Consider the following 17,766-nt stretch of genomic DNA (forward strand, 5'->3'; position numbering starts at 1 on the left):
TGAACTCATTCTGTTAGAAACCCACTCCCACAATAACGTTAATTCATTCATAAAGGCAGAACCCTCATAACCTAATCACCTCTTAATAGCCCCATCTCCAAACTTTGTTGTTTTGGGCATTAAGTTTCCAACACATGAACTTTGGGGGACACATTAAAAAATTTAGACATTTAGGAGCAACAAAATTTAAAAGACTAACACCTAAATGAATGCTTGAAGGTAATCATTAGTCAGATCAGTAAGTATTTGTGATGTCCCTTGAATTATTATTATTTTTTATTTTATTAGTTATCGATGGACCTTTATTTATTTTTATGTGGTGTTGAGACTTGAACCCAGTGTCTCACACTTGCTAAGCAAGTGCTCTACCACTGAGCCACAACCCCCAGCCCATGTGCCTTGAATTGTAGAGACAAAATTTTCTGGGGTCTCATAGGAAATGATCAGAAAAGTAGAGAAAAATACATATAGATGGATATAGCTTTTTGGTGTGTTTGCTGAAAGAAGACTGATTATACCTGTATTCCAATACGTGTTTTTGTTTGTTTTTTGAGATGGGGTTTTGTTATGTTGCCCAGGCTGACCTTGAATTACTGGGTTTAAGCTATCCTTCTGCCTTGTAATTGTAGGTGTATGCCATCTTGTCTGGCTCCAGTGCATTTCTATTCCCCCCCCCCTTTGTAATACTAGAGGAGAGTAGCTGTTTTATACATAGAAACTTTTAAAGGTTCCAGTATTGGAGAAGTGTCCTTTTCTTCTCCTCAACCCCCATTCTTTGTCGTGCTTGGAATTGAACCCAGGGCCTTGTGCGTGCTAGACTGTACCACTCAGCTATACTCCCTGCCTCCATCCCTATCATTTTTTTTTCTTTTTTTCATTTTTCTTAAAGAGGCATCTTTATGTCTATGGTTCATTCAATGGCTTTAAGGGTAGAAGGAGCAGGGAACTCAGATTAAAACAAAACAAAACATTCCTTTGTCCTGTGCTTACTTTGGACATTCACACATGCTTCTGCTTTTGTCAAAAGTGAAACTTTGAGGGCTGGGGATATAGCTCAGTTTGTAAAGTGCTTGCCTCATATGCACAAGGCCCTGGGTTCAATCCCCAGCACCACACACAGAAAAAATGTAAAACTTTGGGGGCTTGGCATGTGACCACGTGGTAGCAGTGTGCCTTCACCGATATATGTATGAGTCCATGGGTTCAACCCCCAACACTGCAAAAAAAAAAAAAAAAAAAAAAGAATACTGGTTGTCATAATTATCAAACACATGATAGAAAAATCTCTTGGTATAAAAACTGGGAAAGGGCTATGGAATAGCATTTCACAGCTATGCTAAAAAGAATATAGCTAGGAGCTGGGATTGTGGCTTAACAGTAGAATGCTTGTCTAGCATGTGTGAGGCCCTGGGTTCGATCCTCAGGACCACATAAAAATAAATAAATAAAATAAAGGTATTGTGTCCAACTACTTCTAAAAAATAAATGTTAAAGAGAAAATAATATAGCTAGATAAGGTCATTTTTTAAAAAAATCAAATGTCCCCAAGTGATAGTAAAATAGGAAAATCATCACATTCAATGAAACTTCATTAGTTTTCCCTAGAGACCTATATTAACTGGGTTTATGTCACAGACCAAACATTTTCCATTCTTTGTCTCTAAATCAAAGAAGAAATTAACAGCGATCTTGTCTTATGTTGTATCATGTGCAATATAAGAAATATAGAAATTCCCAGCTGCTATATGAACATTTTGTGTGATTTGTTGGTTAAATACTATTTGTGGTATAAGGATATGTTTATTCATCCCCAAAGGACAAGCTAACAGGTGTAAAAGGTAGAAATAGAGCTTTGAGTGTAGAACCTCTCAAGAAAATTTTCCTAACAGACTTAATTTTTAAAACAGCAGTGGCTAGGCACGGAGGTGCATGCCTGTAATACCAGCAATTTGGGAGGCTGAAGTAGGAGAATTGTGAATTTAAATAAAGCCAGCCTCAGCAATTTAGCAAGGCCCTAAGCAACTCAGCAAGATCCTATCTTTGAATAAAATATAAAAAAGGGCTAAGTGCCCCTGGGTTCAATCCCAGTATCAAACAACAACAACAAAAACAACTAAAACCCCCAAAAAACGTGCAATTCTAATGATATTGTATATTATGTTAAGGTAATAGAGTTTTCTCTTTCTTTTTGTGCTTGTCAGGGAAACCAGGATTTGGGGTATGCTAATGATGAGCTATACCCCTAGCCTGAGAGTAGAGTTTTTGTTGTGTCATTTTAGAAATTATTATTTATTAGAAAAACTTTTAAAAAAATTTTTAGTTTCTGGATTAATATGGAACCCTAGAATGTACTCACCTTGTTTATGAGGAAATGGATATGTTTGGCAAATGTATATACAGATCTGGTGAAATGGACCATTTTGGGGGGAAATCTTAATCAAGAATAAGCCTCTATTTATTTAAAAATGGCTGCCTGAAAGACTAGTGCTGCCCGTAAGTTACCTAGAAACAGTGGTGTTTGCGGTTGAACTTGGGTGTAAAGTAGGGAGAAAATAAATCTCAAGTGAAATTGAGAGTTGGATATATGAACTTGTTCAAGAATGATATTAGTGGAAAGCAATGCTTATTTCCTGTGTCATGGAAGCAGAGAGATGGTGAAAGGTTTTTTCCTCCTCTTGACACCAATCCATTCTGACACCAACAGGGTGTCCTCCAGTGCAATTAAATTCTGATACTATCTGAATCCACAGTTTTAAGTTAAGAACTTAAGAGTCTATAGGTTTAGGTTAAGAACTCAGTCCCTCAAGACCACTTTTATTGGGGGTTGAGTATAGAGTGCTTGCATGACTTGTGAGGCCCTGTGTTGCATCCTAGCAGCAAAAACAACAGCAATAACAAAAACCCCTTTCTTCAGACACCAGTTGCCAGAGTGTCAAGTTTCAAGGTTATCTGCACTTTGTCTTGACTTGGCTACAAAGCTTATCCTTCCCATAATTTCCCCCTTCAAGTTCAGTAATTTGCTAGGACCCATCACAGAATTTGGGGAATCATTTACCAGTTTATCTAAGATAAAGAACAGCCATATGTGGTGGTACATGCTATAACCCCCGGGATTCGGGAGGCTGAGGCAGGAGGATCACATGCTTGAGGCCAGCCTTAGCAACTTAGGCTCCAAGCAACTTATGAGTCCTTGTCTCAAAATAAAAAATAAAAAGGATGAGGGTGTAACTCAGTGTAGAATGCCCTGGGTTCAATCCTGGTAAAGACCCATTAGCCCACCTGTCTTCTTCTCAGCAAGTTATAGTTGAAGGAAAAGATAGTCTTTGTGGTAAAAATCTCTTTTATACTGTGAAGACTTTACTATTGATGATTTCAAATGGTTCCTAGCAATTTAGACTATAAAGTTGTTTCGTTGATTTTGGAGTGTTATTTCTTTAGGTGGATTATCTTCTGTGCCTACAAGAACCTTTTCTGTGAATTATAAAATTACATTTGGGAAATAAAATAAATCCTTGATTATCCTATTATAGCAATACAACCATTGTAATCATTTTCGTATACAGTTGTGTTGCATTATATGCATTTTCAGATTTTTGTATATTCATCTATGCTTTCTTGAATCCTGTCTTCCTCCCTCTATCCCACACCCTATTTTCCCTCTCATGGAATGATCATGGAAGATGCGGATGAGATTTAGCTATGGCTTCAGTTGGTTTCCATTTCCAAGTTTCTCTGAGTGTGAGCATTTACTGTGCTTGCTGTGATTCTGTTACTTAAAGCAATATATTTTTCATACATTATGGCCCTTAAATGCAAGCTAACCACTTCATCTGGTGTCAACCAAAGGAAAAATGATCTGTTGCAACGCTGGAGGAAAAACTGGCAATGTTGGACTTACCTTTATTGAAAGATGGTATGTTGTTCTTTACCTTGGGGTCTCCAAGTATGATTTGAGGTACATGGTTTTCATCTCACAGCTGATTTTTTTTTTGTTGTTTCTAACCTTTGAGTTAGATTTAATTTCATTGTATTTAATTCCAGTCCTTTTTTTAAAAATACACATTTTAAGTAATTATTCACAAGGGTATATTCATTTGTGAAGCTTTTAAAATATATGTCAAGTATCTTTCCATGGTACTATGTAATTTTTATAGCCATCATTTATAATAAAACATTTAAGTTGTCTTTTCAGAAGAATTTGGGGAGCCTGTAGACTCATTTCTTGAATGAATACTTTCTGTCTTGCTTATTCAGGCCAATTCACACTGGTTCTGCAATAGATTCTTTCTTTCTTTTTCTTTTTCTTTCTTTTTTTGTACTGGGGATTGAGCCTAGGGATATTTTACTACTGAGTTACATCCCCAGCCCTTTTCAATTATATATTTTGAAACAGTGTCTTGCTAAATTGCTGAAGGTCTCACTAAGTTGCTCAGGCTGGTTTGAATTTGCAGCCCTTCTGCCTCAGTCTGCCAAACCTCTGGGATTACGGGTGTTCACCACCATGCCTGGCCAGTCATTGATGTTTTAAAATGGGAATAGCTGCTGTATTGTTAAGCTATTCTCAAGCATATGGGACCCTAAATGTAACTGGACTGGGTAAAATTTGGAATTCAGTGTATTTAATCAATATAGAATCTTATTAAAAGAATGAAAGGGGGCTGGGGATGTGGCTCAAGCGGTAGCACGCTCACCTGGCATGCGTGCTGCCCGGGTTCGATCCTCAGCACCACATACCAACAAAGATGTTGTGTCCGCCGAGAACTAAAAAATAAATATTAAAAAAATTCTCTCTCTCTCTCTCTCTCTCTCTTTAAAAAAAAAAAAAAAAAGAATGAAAGGGGCTGGGGATATAGCTCAGGTGGTAGAGTGCTTGCCTTGCATGCACAAGACCCTGGGTTCAGTCTTTTTTGTGAAAAAGAGAAAAGAATGAGAGGCTATCCAGTGTATGGTTAAAAGCATTCATTTGAATCTGGACTACCTAGATAAAAGAGCACAGTATTGATACTTATCATTAAAGTGACTTTTAGTACCATATCCTTTCTTTGCCTGTTTCCCTATCAGTAAAATGAGATTTATAATATTTGCCTTATAAGGTAGTCTCATGAGTAGTACATCAGTCTGTGTAAAGGGTTCTGCAATTGAGCCTCGTTCCAACAAGTTCTACATAAATATTATTTGTATTGTCTTTTGGCAATCCTGAATCTTCCGGGTCAGGGTACAACATGAGTTTTGAACACATGGAATGCCTGAGATCATGTTTGAGTACTTCACTTTTTAAAAAAGTTTTATGCAGTATAATTAAACCTGAAATTTCAGTTCTTTTTTGATAGCTAAAGTTTCAAGCAGAAGAAATTGAGTGGTGGGCTTGTGAATTTAATATTACACTAGGGTTGATGTGTACAGATGCTATTAGATAATGTCTCCTATAGATGGTATGTTTTTCCTTCGCAGCAATTTTAGTTTTGTTGTTTAGCAAAAGATGGACATTATCATGGATCTTCTCTCTCTGTTTCTATTAACAGATTCTATTCTGTGTTCTTCTGGGTCATTCCAGTCACTTTTTGAAGCATAGGAAGGAAACTTAAGGCTTGGCAATGTTGTGTTAGTTTCCCATGCTTTGCATTTTGGTAGCTATGAAGCCGTCTACTTTTTGTTGGCCTGGGCACTCCTTTGAATAACTGTAGAGATAATTAACACATTTAAAAGCACATCTGCTTGTTCCATGGTTAGCTGTTTCTGGTTATGGACATGCTTTTGAGTGTTTGCAGTAGATATTTGGCGATAACAGTTATCTTAGTTCCTTCTTTTATTCTACAAAATTTCCAAAGAATATTCTGAACCCTTTATAAAATGGAGAATGCTTTATGTTTCAGGTATTCATTGAATTTGGTCAAGAAAATTCACTTGAATTAAGTAACAAAACAATTTGTATTTTTCATGATATATATATATATATATATATATATATATATATATATATATATATATATATATATATGTATATTGTTTCTTCAAAGAATTACTAATCAGAACTTGCTTTTGTGATAAATTTAAACAGATTGAATTCATTTTAATCTGTTGGTCCTAGTTTTAATCTGTTAGCCTAAAATGTGAAATTAGAGTAGAAAATCTGCCTTTCAGCCTAAAGTACTGCTGACATTTCTAGTAGAGTTTGTTTCTTTTTTGTGTGTGGGGGGGTGTTACTGGGAATTGAACTCAGAGCCACTCAGCCACTGAGCCACATCCCTAGCCCTGTTTTGTGTTTCATTTAGAGATAGGATCTCACTGAATTGCTTAGCACCTGGCTTTTGCTGAGGCTGACTTTGAATTCCTGTTTTGACCTCCTGAGCAGCTAGGATTACAGGCCTGTGCCTCCATGCCCAGCAGCTTTTGTTTTTTTCTTCCTAGTCATAAAGTCAAAGGAAGGCTCATCTGGTATCATTGTAACATTTCATAGTGAACTTGGAGTATTTAACAAGTCTAAAAGTGAAAAATTATTATCATATTAAAACATTTAGGCCATTAATTTCTCATAACAAGGAATCCTACTCATTTAATCAAATTTAATTTTTTTGTGAGGGGTTGGGGGGGTTGTCCCTCAGACTGAGCTCAGGAACATTCTACTGCTAAGCTATATCCCCAACCCTTTTTATGTTTTATTTTGAGATAGGTTCTCACTAAGTTGGCCAGGCTCCCTCAAATTTATGATTTTCCTGCCTAAATCACCTGTATTGCTGGGATTATAGGTGTGTGCCACCATGTCCAGCTAAATTTGATATTCTTCAAGTTATACTTTCTTTTTTCCCCCCTTTTCTTTTTTGGTGTGAGGGTTGAATCTAGCGCCTCAATGCAGGCTCACTGTGTGCTCTACCATTGAGCTATAGTGCCAGCCAAGTTATATTTTCTATTGCCCTAGGATTTTTTTGTTTGTTTGTGTGTGTATGTGTCTTTGATACCTTGATTCAGTTTCCTGTTGTTCCTATATATTTTGTGCTCAAAATGAAATGGACTTTGAGTTGTTTTACTTTCTTTGAGTTTTATTTCTCATCTGAACAAATCACATCTTTTCCTTGATGTTCCATTTAAAGAGTGCCACTCCTAGAGATAAATTTCTTTATCCTATGAGGCAGTGGAGGAACTGAGGAAGCCACTTGTGGAGCATTACAATGACAAGTGTATTTTTGTTGTCATATAGAGGCAGTATTAGGGAAATGATAGGATGAGTTAGTATTAGAGTTCAGCAGCCTATAAATTCCATGACTTCCCAATCTCAGGGGTCATGACAGCTGTAGGCCCATGCTACAAATAACACTTCTTCAGGGTTAAGGTGATGGGGTTTTATAACTCTAATGATGTATACAATTCTTGAACATTTATTGATTGCTAGCAACACCTGTCTTTCCCCCGATGGCTGCACCGCTCGTCTTTATTCATAAGCATAATTTTGGACCCAACTATTAGTATTTATACTTGAATACCTCCTTCCTTTCATAAAGATTTTAGCTGAAACAACTTGAGTTGTTTGATATAAGGAAACAAAGAGAAGACCTGACATGGTCTCTCCCCTGCTAACCAGAAACTTCCTGTGATAACTAAACAGAATGTTTACTTCAGACTGTCAGTACTTCTCTTTGAAGGTGGTTTCTGTTTGAAAAGTGGTGATTATTAGCTTAGCATTGAATAATTGCTTCTCCTTCTCTCTGGATACTTTTTCCCCCCCAGATAATTTCGTGTTCTTGTTGATTTTGTTTTTCCAGAAGAAATGTTTTGGGTTCCCACATGAACTTTCTGTGGGATTACCCTGTTGTGGGGCACCTTCGACAGATCGACAGTGCTAAAGAGGGCAAAGATCTTCTTGGTTAATAGAAAAAAGCCAGTTTGGGATGAATCTCAAAAGTTCAGAAACATCCAGACTTTCTCCTTCAGTACTTTTTTCTATTTGGGGTAGCAACTTTGCCTTGTATAGGGGAGGGAGAAGCTAGTTGGGAGGGCTTATGTTTAAGGGGTTCACAAACAGGGGATTTAAGTGTGTCTTTTGTGTTTGCAAGGCACTAACATCACTCCCGTCTGTATTTAAATGCTGTCCCCAGGTTACGACTATGGCTATGTCTGCGTGGAATTTTCACTCTTGGAAGATGCCATCGGATGCATGGAGGCCAACCAGGTTGCTTTATACTTCGGTCAAATGATGCTGGAAGGATTTTTTTTTTTTTTTTTTAATGTATGGGGAGGGAGGGTTTCAAATAATTTTACTTTGAAGAGGTGTAAGAAATCAAGTATCTTTAGCGTATACCATATCCTACGAAAAAACAGCTAGGAGGAGAAATTTTTAAAAGCCTGGCAATGTTTCTCTAGAAGAGTTAATGGGTACAGAGTGTGTTTTAAAAACTAGAGCCCAGTTGTGGTTGGACTAGATTCCAAAGACTTTAGATGGAAAAATATGACAGGCCTGGAGTGCTTCCTTCTAGAATGTGACTGAGATAGGAATCCTGAAGCAAAGAATGATCCTTGATTGTCCCCAAGGATCTGCCTGGCACAGCAGTTCTAGGTCAGTAGTCACATGCAGACCAAGGGTGAAGTCCACTGATGGTGACTTCTGTAGCACCAAGGTCCTTCCTGTATGTGCGTTTCTTTTAAAAGAAGGCTATTAGGGAGGAGAGAGGAGTGGATTGTGTCCATTGCATTCATCATTGTTCTTTGCCAGTTGGAATTTCATGTTCAAGTCCTTGACTGCATATAGTCAGATCTGGTGTATCTAAATCTGTACTTATCTTATGTTTGATCCATTTGGAGCTATTTGGCTTGTCACCTAGAATTCTAATCTATATTTTTAATTGAACCCTGCCTGGTAGTTTTGGGGAGGAATTGCTAAATAGATAGAATCTGCCTTGACACAATGTTTCCTTGGGGGGAAAGTAGTTTTCTTTGTGGTGTCTCAGTTCCTCCATCTGTAAAGTGGGAATAAGAAATTTAGGAATATTGATTTTTATGTACCCACTGCCTTTTCTTAACAATGTGATTTCAGTGAGCCCAGCATCTCAAAAGAAGGCTGTGCCAGTGAAAAGTAGTTTTTACATGAGATTTTTTTCCTCTTTGCTCCACTCAGCATGACTCATTACATTGTTTCCTTCTTTGGCTGTATTTTCCCTTTATGGATATGGAAATGACATACCCTAAATGCTTTGGGAGCAAGCATTGATATGAAAAAACTTTTTGATAACCTTACATCTTAGTAGCATAAGCACTGTCAAATCCTCAGAGAACGCAGGGTTAACAGGGTTCTTACTGACTATTCAGTGTTCATCACTGAATTAATCATCAAGCAAATATTAGTTTTTATCAGAAATTGTACTACAAAAATTTTTCTTATGGGGATTTTCTATCTCCTTATGTAGTTAACCACATTTCCTAGATTTTTATTCTTTCACTGCCACATGGTAGAATCCTCCCTTGCTAAACTGCATAGGCTTCATGATTAAATCAGCACTCTCCAGTTTTGAAGAGAATAAAGGGTTCAATCTATATTTTTATGGTTTTTTTTCAACAGTCTAAACAAATTTGAGAACATAGTTTTAAGTTATAAGCAAGTTGTTCCTATCAGTTTTTTGCCACAGTACTTAATTCTGGGAGTGGTGGAACTATAATTGAGGAGATGCCATATCTTTTGTATTATTATTCTTTTTGTTTTGTTTTGGAGTACAAGGGATTGAACTTGGGCACTTGACCACTGAGCCACATCTCTAGCCCCCGCTTTTTTTTTTTTTTTTTTTAATTTAGAGGCAGGGTCTACTTAGTTGCTTAATGCCTCGCTTTTGCTGAGGCTAACTTTGAATTATTCCTGCCTCAGACTCCTAAGCTGCTAGGATTATAGGCGTGCACCACTGTGCCCGCCTGTATTATTATTATTATTATATATTTTTCCTAGAGTGGCATTAATTTTTATCAGCATTGTTTAATCTTTGATTTAAAAATATCAATATTTGTTTTCTGGCTCTTCCCTCCATTCCAACAAAAAATCTCATCTGAAGTATCCAGTCCTCTAAAAGATAATTTCAAACAGAACTAATGCAGCCTTTTGTAAAACCAAGGATTTTCCTAGGCACATTTTCTATTGGACCACATCTGGGAAAATGCTCATTTACATCAATGGCATTGAGAGGAGGTTACTTACCAACATTTTGCCTTACCCTCTTCATTCTGGGAACATTCTTAAGTCTTCCAGATCCCTGATAAATGATCCCTGTTCAGTGAATAAAGCAGGAGCAGGGCCAGTAATCTTTCAATTAGGAACTAGAGTGTTTTAACAGATAGTAGTCCTTATGCATAGGATACAAAGTGGTGCTGTTTTTCAGGAATACAATTAATTAATTAATTAATCTATTTATTTATTTATTGTTTAGGATACAGAACCCAAGGGTGTTTTGCTACTGAGCTATATTCCCCAGCCTTTTTTATTTTTTTTTTTTATTTTTTAGGCAGGATCTCACTAAAGGTTAAAACTGTCCTTGAATTTGGCAATCCTCCCTTGGGCTCAGCCTCCCCAAATTGCTGGGATTATAAGCATGTACTGCCAGGAATACAATTAAGGGGTAGCCTCTACCTTCAAGGACCTAATAATATCTAGAAAGGATTTGGAGATTAAATAGTGCTCACTAATCCCATAGACTATTCTCTCAAGCTCCATATTTTTGTCTGAACTAATTTTTAGTATTCATTGGAATTGATCCCCATTAAGATACCTTCCATATCCTTATATAGTCAAACCCCATTTCCTATTTTTTATAAATATATATTTTTAGTTGTTGATGGACATTTATTTATTTATTTATTTATGTGCAGTGCTAAGAATTGAACCCAGTGCCTCACACATATGAGGCAAATGCTGTACCACTGAGCCATAACCCCAGCCTCATTTCCTAAATTTTTATTCCTCTACTACTCATAGGACAGATTGCTGGCACTGCTATGTGATAGAATCCTCTCACTGAACTGCATAGATTTCATGATTAAATCAGCATTCTTTTAGTAGCCTTTACCATAGGTTGTGTGCATATTGTTCTGAAAGGAAAATTTTTGAGAATGAAATCTCTAGAGAATTTTTCATACTCAGGTAATATAATATAATATAGTTTTTCATACTTAAAGGAAGGCAGGGATGGAGATGTATCTCTGTGGTAGAGTGCTTTCGTAATGTGCTTGAGGCCCTGGGTTCAATCCTTAGCGCTCTCAAAAAAAGAAAAGAAAGATAGAAAGGAATGCATCTGTAGTCAGATGTTATTCCCTAGTTGGGTTATCTTTGGCATGTTTCTTAACCTCCTGAGGCCTCAGTTCCCTCTGTTCCCAGTATCTCAAGGGGTTCTTGTTAGGATACTAGAAATGCTGCAGGGAAGGACAGAGTATATATAACTTTTTTTTAATTTTAATTTTTATTTTTTTAAAGATAGAGTGAGAGAGGAGAGAGAGAGAGAATTTTTAATATTTATTTTTTAGTTCTCGGCGGACACAACATCTCTGTTGGTATGTGGTGCTGAGGATCGAACCCGGGCTGCACGCATGCCAGGCGAGCGCGCTACCGCTTGAGCCACATCCCCAGCCCATAACTTTATTTTTAACTGGAGGAAAATGATATCAGAAAGTTGATAAAATAATACAATATTTGATAGTGTTGAGAGAGAAAATGAAGCAAGGTATTGAAAGAATAAATGAGATGGTTAGGGAGCTTCTTGAGGAGTGACATTACATAATGACTCTTGGTTAGGTGAATAATGTGGGTATATCACTTGTCATAGCACCTGGCACTTAGTGAGCATTTGATATTACATAATTATGTTCTTTTTCTCTTCCTTCCCCTTCTTCCATATGTCAGGTAATTTCTAATCATAATTCTAGGAAAATAAATATATTTTTATATTTTGGGCTTATTAAAATTGATGAAATGCATGTAGATTAAGCTCCTTATGACACAGTAGTTAAGGATCTTCTGAAAGACATAATAATATGGGGGGAAGAAATTCTGACTTCAGAATGAATAAAGTGTTTATGGTAGGTGAAATGTTTCTGTCCACTCATTTATTCTCCTTTCCTCCAATTTTTAGTTAACAACTTGATACAGATTCTGATGATCATAGATCATCAGAGATCATCACTTCTGAGTAGGGCCCAAGTGTGAGTGTTTATACTTCTGGAATTTCTATTAAATGTTTCAAGCTTACTTGCTTATTTATTTATTGGTTTGGTGAGAGAGACATGGTCTCATTAAATTGCTTAGGACCTAGTTACATTACTGAAGCTGGCTTCAAACTTGTGATCCTCTTGGCTCAGCCTCTTGAGTGCTAGGATTATAGGTGTGTACCACTGTACCTGGCTGAGTTGCATTTTTCATAATTTTTCACTGTCCTCTTTGTGTGAAATAGTCTTTTATTTACCACTCATTGACCCTTGTAGGTTTAGGGGTGGGAATAAAAGAGATTTCTACTATCTTTCTTTGCTGAATATTCTGGGTTTGTGTGCAGTAATGAAGTTGCTCGGTATGATAATCAGGGCCCTTATATCCCTTTTCCATTGTCTACATGAAGATGTCAAACAGTAGGCCTCTTTACAGCAGTCCTGAGCATTATGACTGGAGGTTTCACTAAGCCAACAGCTGTCTGTCTGTGGAAGTAGTTTCCAGTAGGTATGAAGGTATGATTCGGTTAGCCTTTGTCATCTGTCTATCTAGGAGAAAGGGGAAACCAGTGAACACTTTAGTCTTTCATTTCACCTTTGCTAGGAAATGTATTTCTAACATTGTTATATGCTTTTTTGTTTGTTTTGTTTTGTTTTTAGTTGTAGTTGGACACAATACCTTCATTTTATTTTTTATGTGGTGCTGAGTATCGAACCCAGTGCCCCACACATATTAGGCAAGTGCTCTACTGCTGAGCCACAACCCCAGCCTCTGTTATATGCTTTTGGCTTTCTTTTTTGTCCACATTTTTGGGGATTGAGGGTGAATATCTTTTTTTTTTTTTTTTTTTTGCTATGTATGCCTTTTTACTGAGATTTGGAGAAATGAGTAAGAAGCATTGATCTCTTTTTTGTTGTTGTTGAACCCAGGGATGCTTAACCACTGAGCCACCATATCCCCAGCCCTTTGTTTTATGTTTCATTTTGAGATAGGATCTCATTAATTTAGAGGCTTAGAGCCTGGATAAATTGTTGAAGCTGGCTTTGAATTCATGATCCTCCTGCCTCAGCCTCCTGAGTCACTGGGATTACAGGCATGTGCTACCATGTTTGACACATGCATTGATCTTTTTCAGTGGATGGCCATTTGTACTTAGTTCCCTGAAACTGTTGGCGGTTAGCCTATAGGAAGTAATGTTTCATTTTCTCAAATTTGCAGTTGTGATGCAAATTTTTGTCTAGATAAAATAAATACTAAAATACTCTAATTAAAAAAAACTCTGGGAAAATAATTATTTGAATTTTTTTATTTAACTTTCTGTGTGTGACCCAATCAACCTTATTTTCTAAAATGCAAGGAAAAGGATGCTTTTATTAACACAAACATTCCTTCAGACATGAATTATTTCTAGTGTGGAGAATGAAAACTGGAATGCATGAAGTTTTATGAAATAGTGTTTTTTTTTAAATTTTTAGTTGTAGTTGGACACAATACCTTTATTTTATTTATTTTTATGTGGTGCTGAGGATCTAACCCAGTGCCTTACTTGTGCTAGGCGAGCACTCTACTGCTGAGCCCCAATCCCAGCCCATGAAATAGTGTTTTTATGTTGAAAAAATTAAGAGAGTTTGGGTTATTGAAGATACCAAGATGGCCTGTGTGTTTGTGAAGGTAGGTAAAAGGAAGCCAAATTTTAAGTGTGGTCTGTTTTTTTCATTAAAATTAAAGTGCAACAGGGGAAAAAGCTTATATTTTTAGTGATGGGGAGACTGTTTGTGAGGTCATGATGGAAAAAATTAGTGAAGAAAGCTGGTTCATAACTAATTCCAGCAAACTGGGATGCTGAGGCAGGAAGATTGCAAGTTCAACGCCAGTTTGGGAAAGGGTAAGACCCTGTCCCAAAATAAAATGAAAAAGGCTAGGAATGTGGCTTAGTGGTAAAACATCTCTGGGATTAGATCCCCAGCACACACACACACACAAAGCCAGTGAAGACTCAGTTTTTTGGAAAAGTACTCAAGGTGTTAACAAGATAATGCTATCTGATATTTCAGTACTTAAATTGTGTGCATTCCAAGAAACAAAAGCTCTCCACTAATCTATGTAAATAACTGGAAGGTTGTAGTTTTACTTAAACAACTCTTATCCCAAAACTATTTGACTCAGGAGAATGTAGTGTCTAGCCAGAACTCCTCTACCACTTGTGGCTCGAGTCAGGTCATTTTGCCTGGAAGCATCAATCCCAGTGCCTTCTGATTGCCCCCAATAGAGGGATTGATGGAAACATAGGAAAATGCAGTTCAAAAGGAGTTCAAACCAAGTATTATGGAAGATTCTTGTTCTCAGGAGTGGGGTATTCTGGAGAATTAATAGTGAACTTAAGGATTGGCTATTTGATTATGCATTTTGGTTACTATCCAGTGATTAGTACTAGACTGGACATGAGATAGTATAGTGTAATAGTTAAAACAGACTCTGGAAGCAAACTACTCTCCTGGTTGAGTCATTCTGTCTCTGTTACTTTCTACTGTGTAACTTGGGCAAGTGGATTAATTTCTCAGTGCCTGGGTGTTCTAGTATCCTTCCTTTTGTGAATTAAATTAGTTAATGCAGGGGCTGGAGTTGTGGCTTAGTGGTAGAGTCTTGCCTAGCATGTGTGAGGCACTGGGTTCCATTCTCAGCACCACATAAAAATTAAAGTCCATTGACAACTAAAAAAAAATTAAAATTAAATTAGTTAATTAGTTATGCATGTAAGGTACATTAGAACTGGTCCTGGCATGCATTGAATATTGTATGTGTTTTTTGTCATCCCAGCTTCTCATCTGATTGAAACAAGAAAATCTTAGCTTACAACAGTTTTGAACTTGGCTTCATGAAGTACATTGTTAAATGAGGATTTCGTGGAAATGCCCAGGAGAATCTATCTTTCTGCTTCCCTCCTCCTCCCTTTCCCTGCCTCCCTCCCTTCTCCCTTTCCCTGCCTCCCTCCCTCCTCCCTTTCCCTGCCTCCCCCCTCCCCTCCCTCCCCCCTCCCCTCCCCCTCCCCCTCCCCCCTCCCTCCCCCTCCCCAGCCCTTAAAATACTCTTAAGAGTAGGAGCCAAGGGGCTGGGGATGTGGCTCAAGCCGTAGCGTGCTCGCCTGGCATGCGTGCGGCCCGGGTTCGATCCTCAGCACCACATACCAACAAAGATATTGTGTCCGCCGAGAACTAAAAAAAATAAATATTAAAAATTCTCTCTCCTCCCTCACTCTCTCTTTAAAAAAAAAAAAAAAAGAGTAGGATTACAGGTGCCTGTAATCCCAGAAACTCCAGAGGCTGAGGCAGGAGGTTTGCAAGTTCAAAGCCAGCTTCAGCAGATTAGTGAGGCACTTAGTGACTCAGTGAGACCTTGTCTCTAAATAAAATATAAAAAAAGGACTTCGGATATTGCTCAGTGGTGAAGCATCCCTGGATTCAATCTCTGGTACCAAAAAAAAGATTAAGAGTAGGAGACCCATAATGCTACATGGAGTATGGTAAAACCATGCTTAAATCTAGTTTCTTGCCTTAAAATCCTAAGCTCTTATACCACCAGCCTCTGGCTTTGCCATACCTAAGGTTATTGCCGCAGGCTTCCCGGCCCCAGGCCCCAGGCCGAGCGGGCTGGCTGAGCTCCGCTCCTGCCGCTGCGCTGCTGTCGCCGAGCACTGCCTGCCGCACCCCTGCTGAGCGCTTCCCTGCTGGGCTGTCAGTGCACGGCGGCTTGCAATCTTGCAACCCGGTTGGGCACAAAAACACAAGCCAGTCAAACTGAGACAAAGTTTTATTTTGTGATAGGCCGTGTGCGTCCCCTAACAAGTGGGTCCACCACGTGTGTTCTACCTGAGGGGGGGGGCTCCACTTCCCCCGGAACACCCTCCTACCATCCTTTCCCAACCAATGGGAACTCTCCCATTACAAGAGTGACATGAGTAACCTGAGTCCCAAAAAAACGGGCCCAGGTAAACAGCAGGAGACAATTAGCATATGAATGTAATTTAACAATCATAATTTGAATGGCTGGCTGGCAGTCACTAAACCCAAAGGTGCCTGTATCAATCAATATTTTTGCTGTGGCTCCTAGCAGTTATCATTATAACAGGTACTTCCAAACTTGAAAAATAAACAATGATCCATTGACCCTTTTAGGGGACCTTCCAGTATGTCTTCTATTCTATGATAAATTTGTTATTTCTGTGGATTAAAATAGTTTTGTTTTGTTTTATTTTTTGTGGCACTAGGGATTGAACACAGAGACACTCTATCACTGAGCTGCATCTCCTTTTTTTAACATTTTTAATTTTGAGACAGGGTCTCATTAAGTTGCCCAGGCTGGTCTTGAGCCTTGTATTCTTCCTACCTCATCCTCTCAAGTACTTGGGCATAAAAATGTATGTCAACTCACCCAGCTAATTTAGTTTTCAATTTGCTCTAAATTGTAATGTGCCATGTACTTCAATGTTGTCACATATCTTTGAGCTTGTATTTTTAACTAATGTTTGACTTTTTTACAAAAGTGGGATTGTGTGAGGTGCTAATTTTCATTGTCCATGGCTTTTTTAAAATATATATTTTTTAGTTGGACATAATACCTTATTTTATTTGTTTATTTTTATATGGTGCTGGGGATCAAACACAGTGCTTCATGCATACTAAGTAAGCACTGTACCACTGACTCACAACCCAGGCCCTGTCTCATGGCTTTTTAGAACTGGAATATAGATGGTTATAGAAAAAACAAGCAGGACATGTTTAATGAATTAACTTGGAGGTTATACAAAAGTACAGTTTAGTTTGTGGTCTTGAGTAGAACTTTGACTTATGATCTTGAATACAAGGTACTGTGGTATCTTTAAGAAGTAGGAATTGATGGGAGGGCCTTAAGTCTTTGGGGAATTCTCAAAAGATAGTTCTCCCTTGTTCTTCAAGAAAGTGTTTTTACGAAAGGAATAAGACTAAGACTGCCAGGCACAGTGGCCCACGCCTGTAATCCCAGTGGCTTAGGAGGCTGAGACAGGAGGATCCTGAGTTCAAAGTCAGCCTCAGCAATGGCAAGGTGCTAAAGCAACTCAGTGAGACCCTGTCTCTAAAGAAAATACAAAATAGGGTTGGGAATGTAGCTCAGTGGTCAAATTCCCCCGAGTTAAAAAAAAAAAAAGATTAAAACTGACCCCACTTAGTTCTCTGCTTCTTGGATCAAGAAGGGGCTACTTGTTCCTACCATTCTCCCTCCATGATGTAAAGCCATCTGTTACCTTCACCAGAGGTTGAACAAATGGGGGCTGCCTGATCTTAAATTTGGAATCTTTAAAACTGTGAGATAAATAAACCTCTTTATTTTATAAGTTAGTCTGTCTCCAGTATTTCACTGTGGGAACAAAAAGGTAATTAATATGGAAAATTCATACTGAGAATACCCCCAGATGATGCTGAGTTAATATTAATAGGACAGAAAGATTTAGAATTCTGGATTCATTACTTTCTGGTTCTTTTTTAACTTTTGAAACTCAAGTTTTCTCATCCAAAGGGATAATCATAGTTCTACTTTAGAGAAATTTTGAAGTTTGAATATATAAT

General features: G+C 37.9%; 1 protein-coding gene across 4 annotated transcripts in view; it reads left to right on the plus strand.

The window, feature by feature from the left end:
• The window catches only part of Rbm6 (RNA binding motif protein 6), a 99,549-nt gene that overhangs the window by 41,457 nt on the left and 40,326 nt on the right, over positions 1-17,766 (plus strand). For 2 of the 4 annotated variants that reach the window (XM_026383962.2, XM_026383963.2), the window contains one exon: positions 8,091-8,164. The exons of the other annotated variants lie outside the window; for them this stretch is intronic. In XM_026383962.2, the coding sequence (XP_026239747.2) occupies positions 8,091-8,164 (74 nt within the window). The remainder of the gene's footprint in view (positions 1-8,090; positions 8,165-17,766) is intronic. 4 annotated transcript variants of the gene reach the window in all.

Source organism: Urocitellus parryii, chromosome 2 (assembly GCF_045843805.1).
Source record: "Urocitellus parryii isolate mUroPar1 chromosome 2, mUroPar1.hap1, whole genome shotgun sequence".
NCBI classification, from domain to species: Eukaryota; Metazoa; Chordata; class Mammalia; order Rodentia; family Sciuridae; genus Urocitellus; species Urocitellus parryii.